The following is a 19,523-nucleotide window of genomic DNA, read 5'->3' on the forward strand; positions in this document are numbered from 1 at the left end:
TCAGTAGGTGAAAGGAACAGAGAAACACAGGGATCCTTCACCTTTGCATGAATCCCACCTTTGAGAGCAGGGCACACCCACACTCCTGTTGGGAGCTCTGAGACAGATGTTCTGCAGATGCTCGAGCCCTTATTTACCCAGAGAGCAAAGGAAGCATTTGGAGAAAAGCAAGCTGATGGAGTATGAATGCTGTGTGCAAATTCTCCTCAAGCCAAAGACACAAAATTGTTCTGACAGCAACTAATACAGCACAGCACAAAACCTAACCCACAGTGAGAACAGTCACCAGTCTAATCAATAGCATTATACAAATAAAATCCTTAAAATGGGTGTTTCTGCTTTAAGAGTGGGATTATTTTCAGGTAATTTGATGGAATTATTTTACTTCTATTAAACCACTTCTGGAGTAAATCAAGCTGAGAAGATCCAAAGCCAGAACAAGCATATCTATACTAAAAATTACAATGCAATTACATGAAAAGTGCTTTATTACAATGGGGGAAAAAAGATTATACAGGACTACAAAAGTATCCTTAACTGAGTATTCAGTAATTTTAAGAGATATTTTTAATTGAAAAAGCCATGAAAACCTGAGCTGCTAAACAGTAATCACGATGTCCACTGTGTACCTGCATAATGGCAAATATTGGCAGAAAAATGCAAGAGCCTACAGGCACTGCAATTTAAGGATGAAAAAGAACCAATGCTTTTCCATTCAATTCCCCCCTTAAGTACAAAGGAATTTAAGATCTTTTGATAAATCAAAGTCTGCAAAGCCCATTTCTTCTCTTGCACTGCAGCTTTATACAAAAATATAATAACAAAGTGTGCTTTTAATTTTACTCATGCCACAGCCACTGAATATATTACAAATGGACAACAGATCACATTCTATAAGATTTGACTTCTCTATAAAGCTGTTTTGAGTTAATAACTAAAATATTACAGTGCTAGGGTTTTTCTTTTAATTAATTAACTAGCACTGAAAATACTTTCAGAAAAATTAGTTGAGCACTGTGCTCTGTCCCCTCTGACAAACAATAAAATTAAATTAAATATAAAATTCATGCAGTAGGGAGCACTCACCTATGCACCGTCTTTGTGATAAAAAACTTTAAAAAATAATTAGTCTTAATGCTTATTTCTTCAGCATTGTGTACACTGCACAGTAGCAAATCTGAGTCACCTTAATGAAAAACATAAATTTAAAAAGTTGTGATTCTACTGAAGGTCTTATTGCTCAGTTTTTACAGGAGCTCAGCAGGACTATTTCTACTCTGAAACAAAGTACACATGTGGTTGCAGTGAGGAAGAGGAGTAAGCTCTACAAGCCACCACAAAAACTAAGTTTACTAAATAAAAACAAAGTCAAAAGGAAGTTTCCTTATATCTGTTGAGCTAGCTTAAGAAATAGCTATTAAGAAACAGCTTAAGCAACTACTTCCATATTTATTAAAATTACCAACAACTTATTCAAAAGAAGCTCTACATTCATAAAGTCTTGAACTAGATATGAGATCCTACCTAATTATTTAAGATTAATTTATCCTTGCAGGACTTTCGGGAAAAAATATATCACAAAGTCTGTTCATCTTTCCTATAGCACAATCATGAAAAAGTGTGTCCACCTAAACTGCATGTTTTGAATGTGACACAGACCTAAGCAAAGTGCAATCTACAAGCAACCATCATGTTTTGTAGAAAGTTATTCCTGACTTTCAGCCCCACTGCTTGTCATTGCAACAACCTACCAATCTTATCTTTATATAAAATTTCTGCCCTTGTGGCTCAAATAGTTCAACACTGATAATCTCTGCCATATGTTCTACTTGCTCTCTACAAGTGAGCATCAGCTGTGACTATGATCTTCATGCCACAGTTAAAAACATACAGAAGTGCAAAATGCATGTATTAACCATAAAAAAAAAGGGGGGAGGGGGGAAATTGTGCAATACAAACATAGAAAGAACAAACTAACCTTTGTTTACAAAAAAATTAAGATCCAAAATGTCAAGAAAGCCTGACTGAAGGTATGATTTATTTCCTGCATTATGTCTTACCTAACATCATCCAGATAAGCTACAGAGAGCTTACAATGCCAATATACATCAAAGCAGATCACAAGTGGGCCAAAGCATCCAGTAACAAGCACAAGCAGAGGAATGTAAAATACGTGCTGCAGATAAGATGGAAAGTAATCCATTTGGCAGATGTTTTTGAGTAGTGTAGAATAGAGGATTAAGAAGTGTTCTGTCTCAGTTCAGTTGGGTTTTTTGGGGGTTTGTTTTGTTTTTAGAGAAGTAGATAATTTCAATGAAGAAATCATTTCCAGTCTTTCAAAAATGATGACATTATACTGAAGAAATAATAGCAATGCTTCACAAAAAATGTACAGTAATAGACTGTGCTCAAAAAAATACATTACAGAACACAGGGACAATTTTGAAAGATGGCTATATATCCATTTATGTTGGCTTTCATAATCATATTCCTCAATGTTCAGCATTAACACACATAGAAAAGCTATGCTTCATGCATAAAGGACCAAATTAGCTACAAGAATAAATTTAGAAGCTGTTTAAGAGTAAGCATCCTTTCTTAACACTTGATTCTAAAAGTTACATACAACCCCCCCAAAAAAACTCCTGATTACAAGACTTTTCACAGTACTTGCTTACAGGTTTGCATTTCCATTACAAAAAAAAAGTGAAGTGCATCCATAAACCTAATTATTTTAAAGGATGTCATAAATATCCTACAATACAATTTTATAATATACTTGTATGTTACTACAAATGAAGCAAAAATGAAGGCTTCTCCTATGGCAGAGCATGGATTCAACATCACTTTGGGAATTCAAACAACACTTCTAATTCCACCTTCCTCACCAAAACTTTTTTTTAAGAAACATTTAACTTGTTCTGCAACAGTCTCTATTGTTGACAAGCCAAGCCAGGTTCCAGGTGTCTTTTTCAGGACTAGCACAGCAGTATTCAGGCACAAGTTACAAACTGTGTACTAGTTTGTCACAAGTACAGCAGCATGTCAATATCAAATTCAGATCAGACTTCTGCTGCAAAGAAATCTGACAATGAGACCATTGACCATGAGACCATTGTGAAGCTGAGGTGCTACAGGAATACAAACAACAGGAAAGTTCCTGGCCTTCGAACCCTGCAGACCAATAGATGACCACTATGATAAGAAAGCTCAAACTTAGATTTGTAGCAGTCATATGACACTTGTTAAAAGTAAAACCAGTAATTCTGCCTGTTACTGTTGAAAAGATCTAAAGAATATAAGTAAAAAAGCCCAAATCATCAAATCAAAATGTTACAAATATTAGAAATTTATCCACATTAATGCTGAATTTGTCATTAAAGTCCACACAATTTACCTTGTGCGGAAGGTCTGATAACCTAGTTTATTTTTTCAAGTTGCTATTTCTTAGCAAATATTAAACTATATCCTTTTCCCTGTATGAAGGGGATAATGAGCTACAAACACCAAATCCTTGGTTACATTATTGAAACATGCATTTTGAGATCAGGCAACATATATACACATAACTTCTGTTGACAATACAAAAACATAAGAATTATATAGATAGATACATAAAGTTTCAAGCAAAATATATGCATTACTACTGTAAGACACAATAGAAATAAGAAGCATGATTCAGGATATCATATCTATAAATTGACTTATTTCTTGCACAAAACTAGCAAATATTGTGCAGTAAAATACACTATGCTGTTTGCTAAAGACACTGGTTAATTAAATTCCCCTGAACTTCTACCAAAATGCATGAAATCTAGCTCATGGCAGTCCATAACATGCACCAACATTTCCCCATCTCAAGCTATAAAGAACAGGGAAAGAAAACCAGTTTCCATATGTAACCTTAAACATGTATCCAGCCTAGAACTATTTACAACCTCAGCTGATATTCAGTGCAGCCTTAAAGGTACCAGGTACAAAGTTTAGAACAGCAAGAAGTGTTTGCATAAAACACTAAAGTTTAAGATTCCATTTTTACTTTTGTCCAGCATACTCTGGTTACTAACAAATTAAATTCTGCAGAAAACATGTAATGCCACCAAGAGCCAAGGTAAAAACTTTGTCCAGTTGAGCTCCACAGAAGCACTCAAAACAGTTTGCACTGCTAAGAAGTATCTTAGACTTTGAGGTGGAGGGATGTTCTTTTGTTTCTTATTTCTTGTCACTAAAAACACAAGGACGGTCTGCAAGTGGGATATTCAAGAGCATTTAAGCAGATTTAAGAGCCCTTCACCAATCAGATACATGAGAAAATAAAGTGTGTTGATGGAATGACTACATGAGTGATACCTCAACTAGTCTACTCACATTACTTACATGGGCCAATCAAACACCAGCACAAAGACAAACAACTCCATGACAGGCATGCAAAACTTTTAAAACACAAGCTGAAATACAAGCACCATATCTCTCTCCATTACCTCTGAATGCTTAGATCAGTATTCCACACAATGAAGGGACAAATTTTATTGCTTCAGATTAGGTTTGACTCATTTCAATATTGAGATTATTCTCCAATTCTTCTACACTTACAAAATGTTTCTACAAAGAGATGAACATCCTACTAGCCTTTGCTCTTCAATACTTTATAAACTTCTAAAGGATGTGACCTTCCCTCAGTATTGCTATGGTAAGATGCCAGAAATTTTATACGAGACATGAGCCAAAAATTAACTTTTCAGAAGCATTTCCAAACCATCTGGAGAAGAGGCATTGAGAGTACAAAATAATTAATACCACCTTCAATAAAACACTAAAAACACACAGTAGTCTGGCCTTTCCTTTGTGCAATTAAAAGTTTTGAAAGCATCAAACTACTCAGAACAGATTATGAATCATTCAAAATAATTTTACCCTTTTTTTAAAACACATTAGGTTTGGGTTTTTTTTTTAAAACACAGCAGTACTGACTTCCTTGAAATTGCTGATTAGAACTTTAAATTAACAACTGTGCATACAAACTCGCATTCAAGAAAAGCCAAAAACAAACTCATGACCTTATCCAATATAAAACTGTATCCAAATCAAGTAATGCATTCATGGTTCTTAACACGAATATCCAAAACCAATGAAAGTGCAGATGGAAGCCATAAGTAAATCCAAGAGAGAGAAAAATTCCTCTTTAACTCACACTTTGTCACAGCCGATTTATGGTTTGGAAACAAATTCCATACCTCAACACTGCAATACAGCAAGACTGGGGGAGGGGAGCAGCAGGTATATGCAGCCCCTTGCACAGGGCTCACCCCTGAGCACAAACATGCTCCAAGTACGTTTTATGTGCACAAGCCTATTGTAGAGCTGGGATGAAATATCCTGTGATTCATGAATTCCTAATAAAATGTCAATGAAGAGCTCCCAGAAATTCATTAATGCTGCACAAAACTTGACAATGCCTTGGTAATGATTCTGACATTACAAGGGGGCAGTTCTCCACTTGCAGTGTACAAAATCCTGGAAAATAAGTTGTTCAAAACACGTTTGCCTACATTTATTAAGGAAACTGTTTTGTTTAACCACAAAATAAACTTCCATTTTATTTACTATAATAATTTATGAATGCATATAAAATCTGGGCAATCACAGACTCTGGAAACTACCAGTAGCCTTAGAAATAACTACTTAACAATATTAAATACTAAGTATGAGAGATTAATAGAGTTTCAGTTACAAGGTAAAATCAAAACAGCAAATTAGGAACACAGTTTGAATTATCTATTCACAAATAATCTAATGGGTTCTCCAAAGATCATTACCAAAAACTAATTAAATCATCTATGAAGTATTTCAAATTCCAAGAAGTCCTACTTTCCCCCCAAAGAAACAACAAATAGTGTTTTTAAAGGACTTAACCCCAGAACAAAAGATGAGTGTCAATAAACTTGAGTGAGAACATCATATAAATTCTTTTGATGTGTTTGCACTATTTTGCAACTGAGAAAGAGAAGGAGACACACTTGGGCTCAGCTTCATTTGCTTTCTAGGTTGTAGTCTTTCCTGTGCATAAGCACAGAGACTATACCTTTCTTCTCAAACTTAGTCAATCTGATCTTATCCTCTCTGTAATTTCCCAGTGCCTTTATTTTTGAAAGCAAGATTATATCAGGAAGAGAATTCATAAAAGGTTCAATTAAAAGAGAGAATCTTCCTTGCCTTGTATCTGGGGTTCATTTTGAATGTGTTGTTCCTGGTGCAATGTTGAGGCCAAACAGCTCTTCACATTCTGACTTTTCTTTCCTTCTGACTTGCACTTCTACTTTCCTCCCATACTAATGAGGATGGTCACGTACTCAGAGTGTTGGTACAAAATAAAAAATTAGTGAATTATTGCTTAATTCCTTTACATCCTTTCACTTGTTTATTTTTTCTTGTAATATGTTCATTAAGTTATTTCCCTCTCCTTTGAACTCCAGCCATAACCTAGTCTATGATGCTACCATGTTTTTTAATTCCAAAACACTGACCTTTGACTATTGCAGTATTGACTGATTGACTATTGACTGATTTAAGAAAATATTTATCTCTTGCATAAATCTCTGCATGTTGATACTTTAAGCCATAAAAAATACCAGAAATTTCCATTAAGCTTCTCATTTTCTTACAAATATCTTCCCAGAATTACTCTTTTTCCCCAAAGAATATAAAAGTCCAGCAGAAGCTGATCAACTCTCCCTCTCCCTGCTCAGCTGTCACCTCTTTTCTTAGATTTGAAAACACTCAAGGCAGAAGATGTTACTGTTCTCTGGGTTTACACAGCAATTATTGCTTTCACATGTGCTCCAACACAATGAATGTGTCAACTGCTAAATTAACAATGCTAATTCAAAGAGGGGGGGAAAAAATTTTTTTCAATCACTTTTTATAACAAGTGGCCCCAGATTTTGGGAATAGAGATTACTGAGCCAAAAACTGCCACATAAAAAGCATCTTTCTCTAGGATGACTCCTTAGTCCAGGGCACAGCTCCATCCATCCAGGTACAGCTCCATATCCAAAGAGATTTTGCTGCCCTCCTGTGGTCCATGAAGATTTTAAGCTCCAGAAGTCACACACAGAGTCAAGAAAAACTGATTCTGCTCTTGAAAGACAGATTGCATAGCTAAACACTACACTTTAAAGAAAGTAAAAAAGCAAATTGCTGTTGCAGGGATATCAAAGTCTCCTGATGCCTCTGCCTGAAAGGACCACATGGTTTGCAGAGGAAACGCAGAACAGCCACGCTAAAATTCAGCTGTGCAGAAAACAGCAAAGTAAGTAACCTACAATAATACTGTAAAGACAGGAAAAACCTGGTAAGTTTGAATCCTTGTCTTGATTATACTACATAGGTAAGTGAATTATGAATCCCCACACTCTGGGACATGGCAAATGGGTGACACAAAAGAGCTAAAGGACAGAAGCTTCCACTGATGTTACTGGGATTTAAGTCTAAGGACAAAACCTACAGAACAATCTTCAAATAAGCAGTGAAGACATTTTACAGCAAGAAATACCATAATATTGAAGCAGATCAAATATGCCTTTTAAAGTCAAGACTGGTGCTACAGAAAACCAATTTAAATTTTACAGTAACTGGAGATACTAACATATTAGTATATTCTGGAAAAATATTATTAAGAGTAATGTCAACAACAATTTAACATTTTATCCAATAGCATATCCAAACTATTTAGAGATAGAAAAGTGCTAATTCTTCCTCCTAAATCTTTATAACTAATATAAATATGATAAACACATCATCACTGTCTTCTCTATGAAGTGACACTGCAGCAAAGCATCGCTCCTAAGTATACATTACTGACCATTAAAGGATATTAATTTCTGTATTTCTATTCCTCAAAAATACCTCTGATGGTGATTTTGAGCCATGTTAAAAAAAAAATTTAATCATATTAATCATCTGGATATTTGCTGGACACTGTTCAAAACCATAACTAGACTGGATCAGCATTCCTTCACTCCTCAATAGTAATCTTCCACAAAAAATGACCTGCACCTCCATGCTATGGAGTACTTAGTACAAACATAACCTTTAAACCTCTGTTTTAAGATATGAATAATGTAACTTTGGGGCTCTGCTATCCCATGAACAAGGAATATAGAAATATAAAAGGGAGAAGGAAACTAGTAAACTCTACTACAATTATATCAGGAGTAGAAGACAGACCAAATAGTTTAAATTAAACAAATGGTAAAGTTACTTAGCAGGCTACTTAACATTTATTAAAGATTTCTGATTAAGATATGAAAAATTAATTTAACAACCTTGTTAAAAATATCTCTTAGGAACCCATGAGTTAATGTTTTTGGGGTTTATGCCCTTCCAGATGTCTAAGAATTTCAGAGACAGTAAAGAAAAAACCCCACAGTCTAACTAATAAAATTACTTTATCTAGGGCAAATCACACTCAAATTCCACACAGCTACATTCAGTTTAGACCACTGACTGTCAAGTGCAGACATTTTGTCAAAGTTCATTGTGGATTAATCAAGAACATGCTTCAACCATCAGAACCAAGACAACTGTGAATTTACAAAAACAAATTGTTATGAATTGTCTCCAGTTCTCAAGCCATAAATCAGTAAAACATTTCAACTTGTGAACTGCAGTATTTAATTTTAGTTCTTTAATATATTCAGTAAACAAACACAAATCTCAACAGGACTAAAAAAAGCATATGCTGAACTTTACATAGAGTACTCTACAAAACAAATCTCTCCAAAGCCCAACAAACTCCCAATTAACAAGGACTTGTGAACTAAAAATCATACCTCCAGGAATTAGACCTCATCAAAACCTGAACTTTTGTTGTAGGGGATATTCAATATGAAGCATTCAGTAATTCTCTGAGGGCTTACACTTACCCCACAAAGCAAGGCACTGAAACAAAGGTGACACCTCCCAGTATGGTTATCAGCCATATGAAAGTCCATCATACTCATAATCACAACAGGATTTTACAGAGCAGGCCAAACACCAAGGAGAATGTGTCCTCACTGAATCAAAATGTAGCTGTTACAACTTGGTATCATTCTTTCTAGTATAATTTTTCATAAGATGCACTAGCAACTGTTGTTTTTTCTTCACAGATTTTTACAACTTCAGAGGCTGTAGGCATGAAGTTTAGATCAAAACATCACTTAAGAAAACGCAACAGACTTCAAGCAAACATAGAATACTGAACTTGTATTTCATACAATGCATATGCGTTGATTTTAGGTTACAATGCAAGATTGAACCAGAAGTATGTATATTCTATCAATCACCATCTGTTGAAATCAGGCAGTGTTCTTTGTTTCTTCCATGACCCATCCCTCATAACTCTGGGGGGATATCTTCTGTTAATGGGCCAGCTGTTAAAACCACATGGGGCAGTTTTCTTTATCTCTTCCATGACTCATCCTTTGTCCAGGAAGATATCTTCTGTTATGGGGCATAAAGCCCCACTGCAAGACTGATAAAATTACATCATCCCATTGTGAGATGCTCCACCCAGGGGGAAGACCCAAGCATAAGGACGTGGATATAATCTGAGATTTGGAACATCAGAGCAGCCTTTTTCCACTGGATTCCAGAGCAATACCAGGCCCACCTTCATCACTATTGGACCTTCAGAGAAAAACTGCACCCTTTTACAGGACCACTGCTCAACAGAACCACATCTGTCACTCAGGAGGACTGTAGCCACCATTTAATGGGACTGCCACCAACACTTTGACTGAGAGGGTGTCAGGCTGAATTCTGACTCTGTCAGTGGTTTTTCTGTATTACTGCATTTTCAGTTTAATTTTCCTAGTAAAGAACTGTAACTCCTATTCCCATATCTTTGCCTGAGAGAGCCTTAATTTCAAAATTATAATAATTTGGAGGGTATTTACATTCTCCATTTCAGGAGAAGCTCCTGCCTTCCTTAGCAGACACCTGCCTTTTCAAATGAAGGTAGCATGGAAACCAGCTATGTTTTCAAAGAGCATTCATTCCAGTAAATCATTGTGCCTAAAACTCATCACTACATACTAATTTAACATATAATAGCTTTGCCTCCTGTCTCTAAATAGACATTATAAAAATACAAAATCATTAATTCCCTTCCCTGTTTTGCTTGGTAACCTGAGACAGTCACAAAAAAAGAAGGAAGGAAGAGCACAGTAAGTTATTATTTTGAATTAAACCAGAAGATTTTTTTTGTCCAAAAATTAGTAATTGCATTCAAACTTCCCTGAAAACTGTCCTCAGACCAACTGCCCAATGTTATATCCCTGAACAGTCAAAAGATCCTAAGAAGTCACATATGAAATATAAAGTTTTTCACGAATACTCTTTTTAAGGCAAGCCAGTAAAAGAAGATATACCAGTGCTGCCTATATACAAAAATGAGAATTTTTGCTTTCTCTTTGCTACTGAAAATTATTTACTTCTCAAGTGTGTATCAATAATCTGAAGCAACCTGGCTGTACTGCAATCACAGGTTTTCCAGATCTTGAACTGTAAAATACAATGCACACATAAATGTGGTTTAAACTTATTTAAATGAGTCCAGCAAAACTGTAACTTTAAGGATAAGTTAATGAGAAGCAGCTTCAGTTCAGTTTCCCTTGGACTGTTACACCCATGTGGCTTGCAGGCAAAGAGTTCTCTGATATGGAAAAATCAGCTGAAGAAGAAGGATGAGTTCCTGCTTCAGGATGCCTGAGACACTGAAGTAGGCTAAAACACTACTAAAAAAAAATCTTCAAAGTCTTTCAAAAAGACTTTCTGACAGGCTTGAAAGGGAAATAAAGAACTTTAAAGTGTTTCTTTTAACTCTTTTTGTTTTACAGAATAAATGACTGTCTGGATTTAATTTTAAAGACACAATTGCTTTTAACTTTTAAAGTAAAATGCACAATTTGCATCTCTTGATTAGCAAAACTTTTCATAAAATGTCAGATTTCCTAAGCCATCTTTTATTTTTAAGCATAATGTATTCTCAACTTGGAAAGCATCTTTCATGTCAAAATATTCAAGAAGTAATGCCAATTCAAAAAGCAGAACAAAAAAGAGACCGAGCTACACAAAAAAATTCCAGAAACAACCTGGATATATTGAATCAATTCTGACAATTTCAAAACAAATAACTCTGCATCTAATACACCATTCATTCCAGAACTGTAAAATTATTCAGTTCTATGAGCTACTACAAACAACTTTAACATGGACACAAGTCACAAACTTTTATACTGGTTAGAAGATAATTACATCATTAAGTGCTGATCCTTTCCTTAAAACTAATTTTGTTTAAGATGTTTCTTCTTTCTCTGATGAGAGGCCTCACTACATGAAAATATCCTTTACTTAATAACAGTTCTGGAAGCTGGAGCTAACACTGATCCTTCAGGATTGTTGTTTGGCATTCACCAACCCTGTCTAATCAAAACATCAGTTAATTCCACAGAACTGGAACACTATGCTCTCTGTTATTGTTCTAGCCTGTGTTATCTAAAGTTTCAAAGATGTTGCTAAATTACAAATGTAAACATTGTTTTACTCCATAAGTAAATACCATTTCATGCATACTGTTACTGAAATAATGGTTCATTTCAGATGAAATAGCACAAATACAGCATTTCTTTCAAGTTCTTTTACTTCCTGCTTAACAGGTATTTCAAGTCACGACAAAAGTGGCAAGGGTTTGTAAGACTGTAGGTCAGTTACGTCTCATTCTAGAATTTCACAGTTGGATAAAAAAAGTCAATAAATAAAAAGCTGTTTTAAAGAAAAAAAAGAATTCCCTTTTTTTAAAAAATCTCCTTTTTTGTTTGTTTCACAGTGAACACAATGCTTGATGAAAAAATGCGACAGTACCAAAGGCTTTTATGTCCTCACAGTAATAAAGCAGCAAAAGGGTTACCACCATCCAACCCCACACTCACACACTTTGCCTCTCCCTTCAATATGTTTTGGATGAGCCTAAAGGAAGCACCTCTAATCATATCTAGCCAAGCTGATCTTAATATCCACAAAGCCTTTGCAGTGAGTAGGAAATGAACCTGAACACAATGAATCCATTCGCACAGGACCAGGAACACAAGGAAGGAATTCATGACTGACTGAAGTTCCAAAAAGGCATAAAACCCCCTTTCTAATGCTGCCTAATAAAACCACAGAGAAGATGCTGCATTTTTTTGCTGGTCACAAATTAAACATAATCACCTCTTTCCCAAACCTCACATATAATCAGCAGTAACACAGTATTTTCATTCAACAATCTTATTTCAACAAGCCCCTCCTCCCAAAATTTTCAGCCTCTGCCTTGCTAGGAAAAAAAAGAAAACATTTCCTATGATGACATATATCAATACAGGGAAATAACTGAATGATATATCTCATTTTCCTTCTGTCTCATATTGTGACCACCTACACTTTTATATTCTGATATGCCACTCTTTTTTTACTGTTTGCACATACTGACAACCACAATAACTTGATTCCTGTGGAAAGTATCTATGGATGCCTTTACTTCTATGGAAAACTCAACACAACTAAGCACTGAGCTTGGTTAGGATTTTTGGGTTGTGCCAACTGCTGACCAAAATCAAGGCCAATCTTTTGTTCCCAGTTTGCTCACCAGATGTTGATGACCTGAGGGAAGTTACATCACCATGTGTCACATACAGACTGAATTTTAATAGAGGTTTGAAATTGCTTACCTGTCTTAGCTTAAACATACTGAAAACTTGCATATTTTCTTATGAAACAGCTAAGTAGCTTCACCAGAAGAAGATCCTGTTAAATACACAGACATGAAAACCCTCACCTTCCCCAGGACTGACTGCAGAGGGAAGACTAGTCCAGTCTAGGGTCCAGTTGGGGCATGGATGAGGAGAAAACTTTGCTTCAATTCCATTTTCCTTCATGAAAGAAAGAATAAAATAAATTAAGACCCTTTACCTACTTCCAATGGTATCAAAATTCTCACTAAATTTAACGGTATCAGATCAACCTGCAACTCTGTCATTCTAAGTGAAACTGAACAGACATACAACTCTACAATATACAACATTCAAACTATGTATTTCTCTCCTTCTCACAAAAAAGCTCTGCTATTTTTCTTTAAGGAAATGCTGTCAGCTCCTATACAAAAAATACTGAATTATGGAACATGATGGACAGTTTCCTTTAACAAAGCTCATTAGGGTTCCCAGATGTTCAATGCTTTAATAAAACAAAAAAAAAAAAAAAAATCCAATTGAAAAGCTTGGATAATGAAGCCAAACATAAAAGCAACAGGTTTTTGTCATTCTTTATAAAAATAACTTTAAAAGAGAAACACAATATCGCAATTCAAACAAAAAGTTACTTTGATTATTAAGAATTATTCATAGGGCTCCAGCAGTCCTATCTTTGTCCAAATCCTAGTATCAATCAATAAGCAGAAGAGAAGAAAAAAGTAGAATCACTTCTTCCAAATCAGGCAAATATGGCTACAAAAATAACTCATTAAAAAGTTCAAATTACCATTAACTTAGTCATGGTTGGCCTTGGACCACCTATAAAATTACTGTCTTCATTATCCTCTTCTAACTCATCAGGAATTGAAGCAGAGTCATGCAGCTGTTCCTCGGGAGCAGACATCAACTCTGGAAGCTGGAGAAGCTCCATGTTGCATTTACCAGCAGCTTTCTTTACTCCAGGTACTTCTTGAACTCTCCGATACCAACTGGATATCAATGGCAAATTTAACAGATTTTTGCCTTGTTTCTTGCTGGAAACCTAGAATAATAAAATGAGAAGGTTAGTGGCTACTGTAAATTTCTTGCTGCAAGCCACCAAAAGGCTCAAACTGCAGGAGTGAGCTCAGCTCCGTGCTGAGCACACGCAGTCACAGCATGATGGCAATACAAAAATCAGCTGGTTCAGAGCTCCAGGTGGAATTGCCAGTTGGCCAGTTAGACTTTATCTGCAATTCCCACTTGCTTAATAGGATGAAAAGGTTTTCATGAACAATTTTAATCATCATTTCAATTAGTAACAGGAAATCTCCATATAAATAATCCTCTTAAATATGTGCTATTTCCTAGCATAGGAATGATTAGTTTTGGTTGGTCATTAGACAAAACATTCCAATGCAGTAATTTGCAGTGAATACTAAACTCCAAGCATGACATTATGGTACCTGAATGGTCTTTCCCACAAGTATCCCTTAAAAGCTCATCCACCAACAACTGTTTTGCTGGGAACTACAAGCCTGAAATACCTTAGACTATGTAGTAACAGGCGTACATTATCCCTGTTCTTTACTCAAGTCTTTGCACTACATCTGTGGCTTTTTTTTTTTTTAATTAGCACTGAATACTTTTTTTAATCATGTATTACTTTTTAGAATCTTAAGTTTGTATTTTTATACAATAACAGTAACTAGTCTATTTTTCTGAATTGAGTGTGTGTGATTAACAGTTAATGTGGCATCCAATAGAATCTAGTATTTAAAGTATAAAAAATTATATGAAAAAATTTCTTAAGAATATATTGCACATATTAAACAAAATACACCCAAATCACTTTTTAAGATGAAGTCCAGCTACTTTAAAAAGTATGCATTTGATAAAATTAAAAACTTTTGCCTAGATTCCCAAATGTTCTAGAACAATGGAGATCATCCTTTTATGGGCAAGGCTGTGAAGTCTCCTTAGAGACACACAAAACATGGCTGGACACAATCCTGGGCAACTGGCTCTAGCTGACCCTGCTCTGAGCAGAGTGGTTAGACAAGATAAGATGTGACTTCCAACCTCAATTACTCCAATTTCAACTACTCTGTGATGTTGTGCCTGCTTTAAACAAAAAATTAAAGTTCATGATTCCAGGAACAAGCAGAAAAGGCCATGCAAAACCAACATTCTTCCCTGGATCTGTCCAAAGTGTGGAAACAGAAATTGGTAAGGAACACTTGAAATTACATGGAATTTGCAACAGCTCTCGTGCATACTGTGTTTATAATATGCTTAGGGTAATCACAAGTAATTAGGAATAGCTAAAGGAGCAAAAGAAGGATGAACTGTGTAACTTTAGTATCTAATTTCATATCCTAATAGTAACATGGGCAAAAACACATTAATTCAGTTAAGGAAGAAGTCTTTTGGAAACCAATTCTAAGAGGCACTGTCACACTTGTTATCAAGTGTTCTGAATTTTATTTTAAAAATGAATAATGGTTTTTCCCAGATGAGGAACTGAGCTTTTGTTATACTTTTATTAATTTTCAGCAGTTACAACTAATAGAAAGCATAACAAAGGTAACCTCAGAATGATAACAGCAATGAAATGAGGTAATGAAGAACAACCCTTCAGCTTCATTATCTTACCTTTGGTAATTATAATTACAATCATCTAGTCAGGTCTCCTCATATTAATAGGATGATATTTTCCAGACACACACTCACTAAAGACTTCATTATTATTCACACCCTTAATTCAAGGTGGAACTTCAATTGCAGTGATTTTTTAAAAACAATCCAAGAAGTCCAGTTATACAAGTGAGAAATAACACTTTAACACACAATTAAACTCTGGGGCTTCCATCAACAAGAGCAGTTTCCACTCACTGCCTGCAAGAAGCTTTCAGATGCAAGTTTTTCAATTTTGACAACAACTGTAGGCATCAAGGTATAATTGCTTAGAAAATGATCATTCACCAGAGAACAGAAATAAACAAACATTATCCCAGAGCTCTTGTAAATTAGGTAAAAATGAAACTGGAAGACAGTTTTTCAGGGCAATCCTTGGTGGGAGCTAACACAAGTGTACTGTAAAATACCTAGTTCATGAGCTGCATAACACCAGGGCTCAAGGGTAACATATAAAAAGTCAATAAATACAGAATTCTCAGCTGCTCACAGTACATCCACAGAATGATTCCAGCTACATTGCTGAAATCAATTAAGCACCTGATGCAAACATCTTCTCATGCCTAGCACCAATAAATGAAATATTACTCTAAAAGTTGTGCTCTTATTTAAAAAGGTCTTGGAAAAACGAAGGTTGAAATACACTAAAGTATTTTAAATAGTAAGAAAGCATTTTGCCTTAATACTTTTGTTTAGTATCATCCATACAGAAGTTGTTGTTCACCTCCAATTATGTGATTTGCAAAACAAACAAAGCAGATGTGCATTAAGAAGCATTTCTGTAAAATAATTCAGCATCTCCATTCAAAGGCAGCATATTGCTATCATCATAGAGAAATCCACTGAGAATGATATTTGTTAAAGAAGTTATAAAGTGGACATTTGTCACAATATTTGATAGCCATTATCTTGATTTTTCAGATTGTTATCTTCAATCTGACTAACAGCATTTTCTCCAGGAATTCCACTTGTTTTCAAACACCATAAGGGGAATTTGGCAAATCAACTTGCAAAATCAAAATGCAAAATTTCCTGGAGCAGACATCAGCTTAGCTATAAATCTCATAGAATAACTGCAGGAATGGAACTGTAGGACGTAAACTCATTGTATCATTTTACTGTGATGGGAAATAAAGACGTAGTTGTAATTTCCTTAAATCCCTCCTGTGCATCTATCCTCATAAAACTAAGTACACAGATTGTGCTGAGCAAGACTCTTGCACAGAAGTCTTGCCACAGAAGTTTTTCCCACTGTAGAACTAGTTTTTAAGTTGAGCTCTAGTCACCTGCACTAATATTTTTAAATTATTATTTTCTGGGCAAATTGGTGCCAAAATATTTCAGTATAATATTTTAACAGCTAGAAGTGTTTACTAACCATTGATAGTTCTGTATCTAATGGTAACTTTAGTGACCTCACTAATCCCTGCTTTTTGTGTTTGTACAAAAACAAGACAAATCTTTGATTTTGGGTTAAGGTCACACTATAAACACCATATGTTTCAAATTAACATATTTTACAACTTTTCAGTTCTTAAAAAACATGCATGTACACTAGTTAATATTTGCAGAATTTGTCAGCTTACCAAGAACTGGTGGATGCATGGCAAAAGCACTAGATCTGCGACAGTAAAATAAAGCCCTTCTGCAAAAACGTGGTCCAAGAGTGGAAGGTCAGAGGATTTTGTTCTCCTGATGTGAGGGGCCTCCCTGTTGATTGAATCTGGTGCTTCCTGAGCAAGTAGTTTAGAGAAAGCTACACTCAGTTCCAAACTTGAGGGTGGATGTTCATGGACTTCCCCTGGTTTTAACTCCTCTGCTGCTTCTTCACCAAGCACAGGCACTCCACTCTTGGCACCTGCCTTCTGCTGCTGAAGCTTCTGCCTTCGAATTTTGTCATCATTATGTACTCGGACAGGTTCTCCAAGCTTCTTTTCAAACAGTAAAATGTCAGGAGGAATAGCCTGGCAGTGCTCAGGAGAGGCTGTCAAAAATCTTTCAACAGCCAGAGGTATGCTGATCTCACACAGCCTGGTCCACTGGCTAACCTGTCAAATAAATTTACATCATTAATTTCTCTACAGAAACTAAATCCAGGGTACCTTCCGGTTACTTTGGTTACTCAATCACTTCAAGCAAAGGAATTCCAGCCTTAAACACATTCTTTTTTAATCTTAGAAACTCAGATATTTCTGTATTGCTTTTACAACAGCGGAGTTAGGAAGCTAAATCATACATAGAACAATTATCCAGTATACCATATTTTTATTTTCTTGACATAAAATTAGGGTGGCTGTGTAACTCATAAGAGACAAAGCCGTGAACTGAGCTGAAGGCACAGTAATCAATGGCAACCATGGAAACAGCAATCATGCCAGGGTGGAGTTCAGTCTCCTGAGAGGCACGAGGAAGGCAACTCTAGATGAGCTGCCAGATGAGCAAACTGCTACATGATAAATGGGCTGACATCTCAACTCAAAGGGTAGTGTTGGTTAATAGTTCACACTCTACCTGAATGCCAGTTAGGAGAGAAAATGTTTACAGGTCTATGCTGAGGCCTATCCCATTTCATCATCTTTACCTGGAGGAGGGAGATGGAATACACTCCCATCAAGGATGACAGGGAATTGAGAAGAGCAGACAAGAAATTCCCAACAAACCCCAAGGCAGAGCTACAATTCACATGAGCCTGCACAGACTAGAGAATGACCTGAGAGAACTGATGTGAAACTCAGAATATTCCACACCTAGGAGGGACTTATACCCTGGAATGGTGCAGGCTAGGGACTGACCAGCTGCCCAGGTAACCACTCTGCTGAAAAGACACTGGATAACCTGGTGAGGATACGCCAAACAAAAGCCACCTTGACAGTGAAGGCTAACAATATATAGTGCTCTTGAAACCAAATTTAGCAAGAAATTAGGGTTTCCTAGTTTACTTCAAACTTTATAACTCATTTATACTGCTAGACATAAACCAAAGATTTGACCGACTTTTTAACATTAAGGTTCATTTTGTGCTGCTAAAAAGTAGTATCTTCAAAAAAAAATATTTTTCATCTTTGTGCCAAAAATAAAGGTACTTCTCCATAGAGGAAATTGCATTTTCCAAGCAAATTATGTTTTTTACTAAAAGAAGTTACTTGACATCAATATTAAAAGTCTACTTCAGAGCATTTAATGCTTATTAAAAAAAAAATCAATGTATCTAAGAGGGACACACTCACTTCAGCACAGGCTTTTAAGCAGGTCTTCTTAAAGCCCAAGAGTGCCAAAACATCCTTTTTAGATGGATCTGCCTCAAATGTTTTCTGTATTATATGTCTTAAGACCACAGAAAGCCCAGCTCGGCAGAATTTGTCACCTTTCACGACAACAGCAGGTAAACTGCAGCTCTGCACAACCACTGGAAGCTGACACCTGGAGATTAAATGGACCTCAAGATCACCAGCGAGGCTTTTTGTCACACACTGATCACCCACGTCTTCACCAGTCGGCACTAAGAAAACTTTAAATAACTTGCAGTCACAGTAGGACAGCAAAAACAGTGTGATGGATGTATGAAGAGGAAAGATACTATCTCTGTACTGATGAGAAAAAGCCAAATATAAATGTTCTTCAGCAACGTTATCTTTCATCTTCTTCCTGAGATGAAGTTCCTGAAATAGAAATCAGAGTACAACATTCACGAAAGAACACAGAATTTTAAAATAAATAAATAAATTTAAAGCACTGGCTCTTCCACTATCTGCTACAACTGATTTTAACGTAAGACACTACTAAAGACATCCTGCCTGAATAATTATCAGGCCCTTTTTTGAGAGAAAATAAGGGTTTCATATCTACACTGTCTCTTCACATACCGGATCATAAATAGGAAAATTATCTCTGTATTTCTTTTTTCATATTTTAGCATATTATTGTCATCAAACAAAACCTAAAGAAAATGTTCAATTTTAAATTTTTAAGCTCATAAACATTTCATAGCAAGGTGCATTTCTGTTTACATGAAAATCCCCCACAATATTAACCATGCATTATTAAAAAAACCAAGTTCCTGAGCATGTATCTGTCACA

At 35.7% G+C, this 19,523-nt stretch overlaps 1 protein-coding gene across 1 annotated transcript in view; it reads right to left on the reverse strand.

The window, feature by feature from the left end:
- The window catches only part of GSTCD (glutathione S-transferase C-terminal domain containing), a 42,818-nt gene extending 23,713 nt beyond the window's left edge, over positions 1-19,105 (reverse strand). Inside the window, exons 1-4 of the mRNA XM_079305763.1 lie at positions 18,674-19,105; positions 17,033-17,494; positions 13,558-13,812; positions 12,857-12,950 (exon numbers count right to left, since the gene is read on the reverse strand). Coding sequence (XP_079161889.1) covers positions 12,857-12,950; positions 13,558-13,812; positions 17,033-17,494; positions 18,674-19,084 — 1,222 coding nt within the window. The 5' untranslated portion in view covers positions 19,085-19,105. The remainder of the gene's footprint in view (positions 1-12,856; positions 12,951-13,557; positions 13,813-17,032; positions 17,495-18,673) is intronic.
- Positions 19,106-19,523: the final 418 nt, after the last annotated feature.

This window comes from Erithacus rubecula (assembly GCF_903797595.1).
Source record: "Erithacus rubecula genome assembly, chromosome: 5".
Taxonomy (NCBI): Eukaryota; Metazoa; Chordata; class Aves; order Passeriformes; family Muscicapidae; genus Erithacus; species Erithacus rubecula.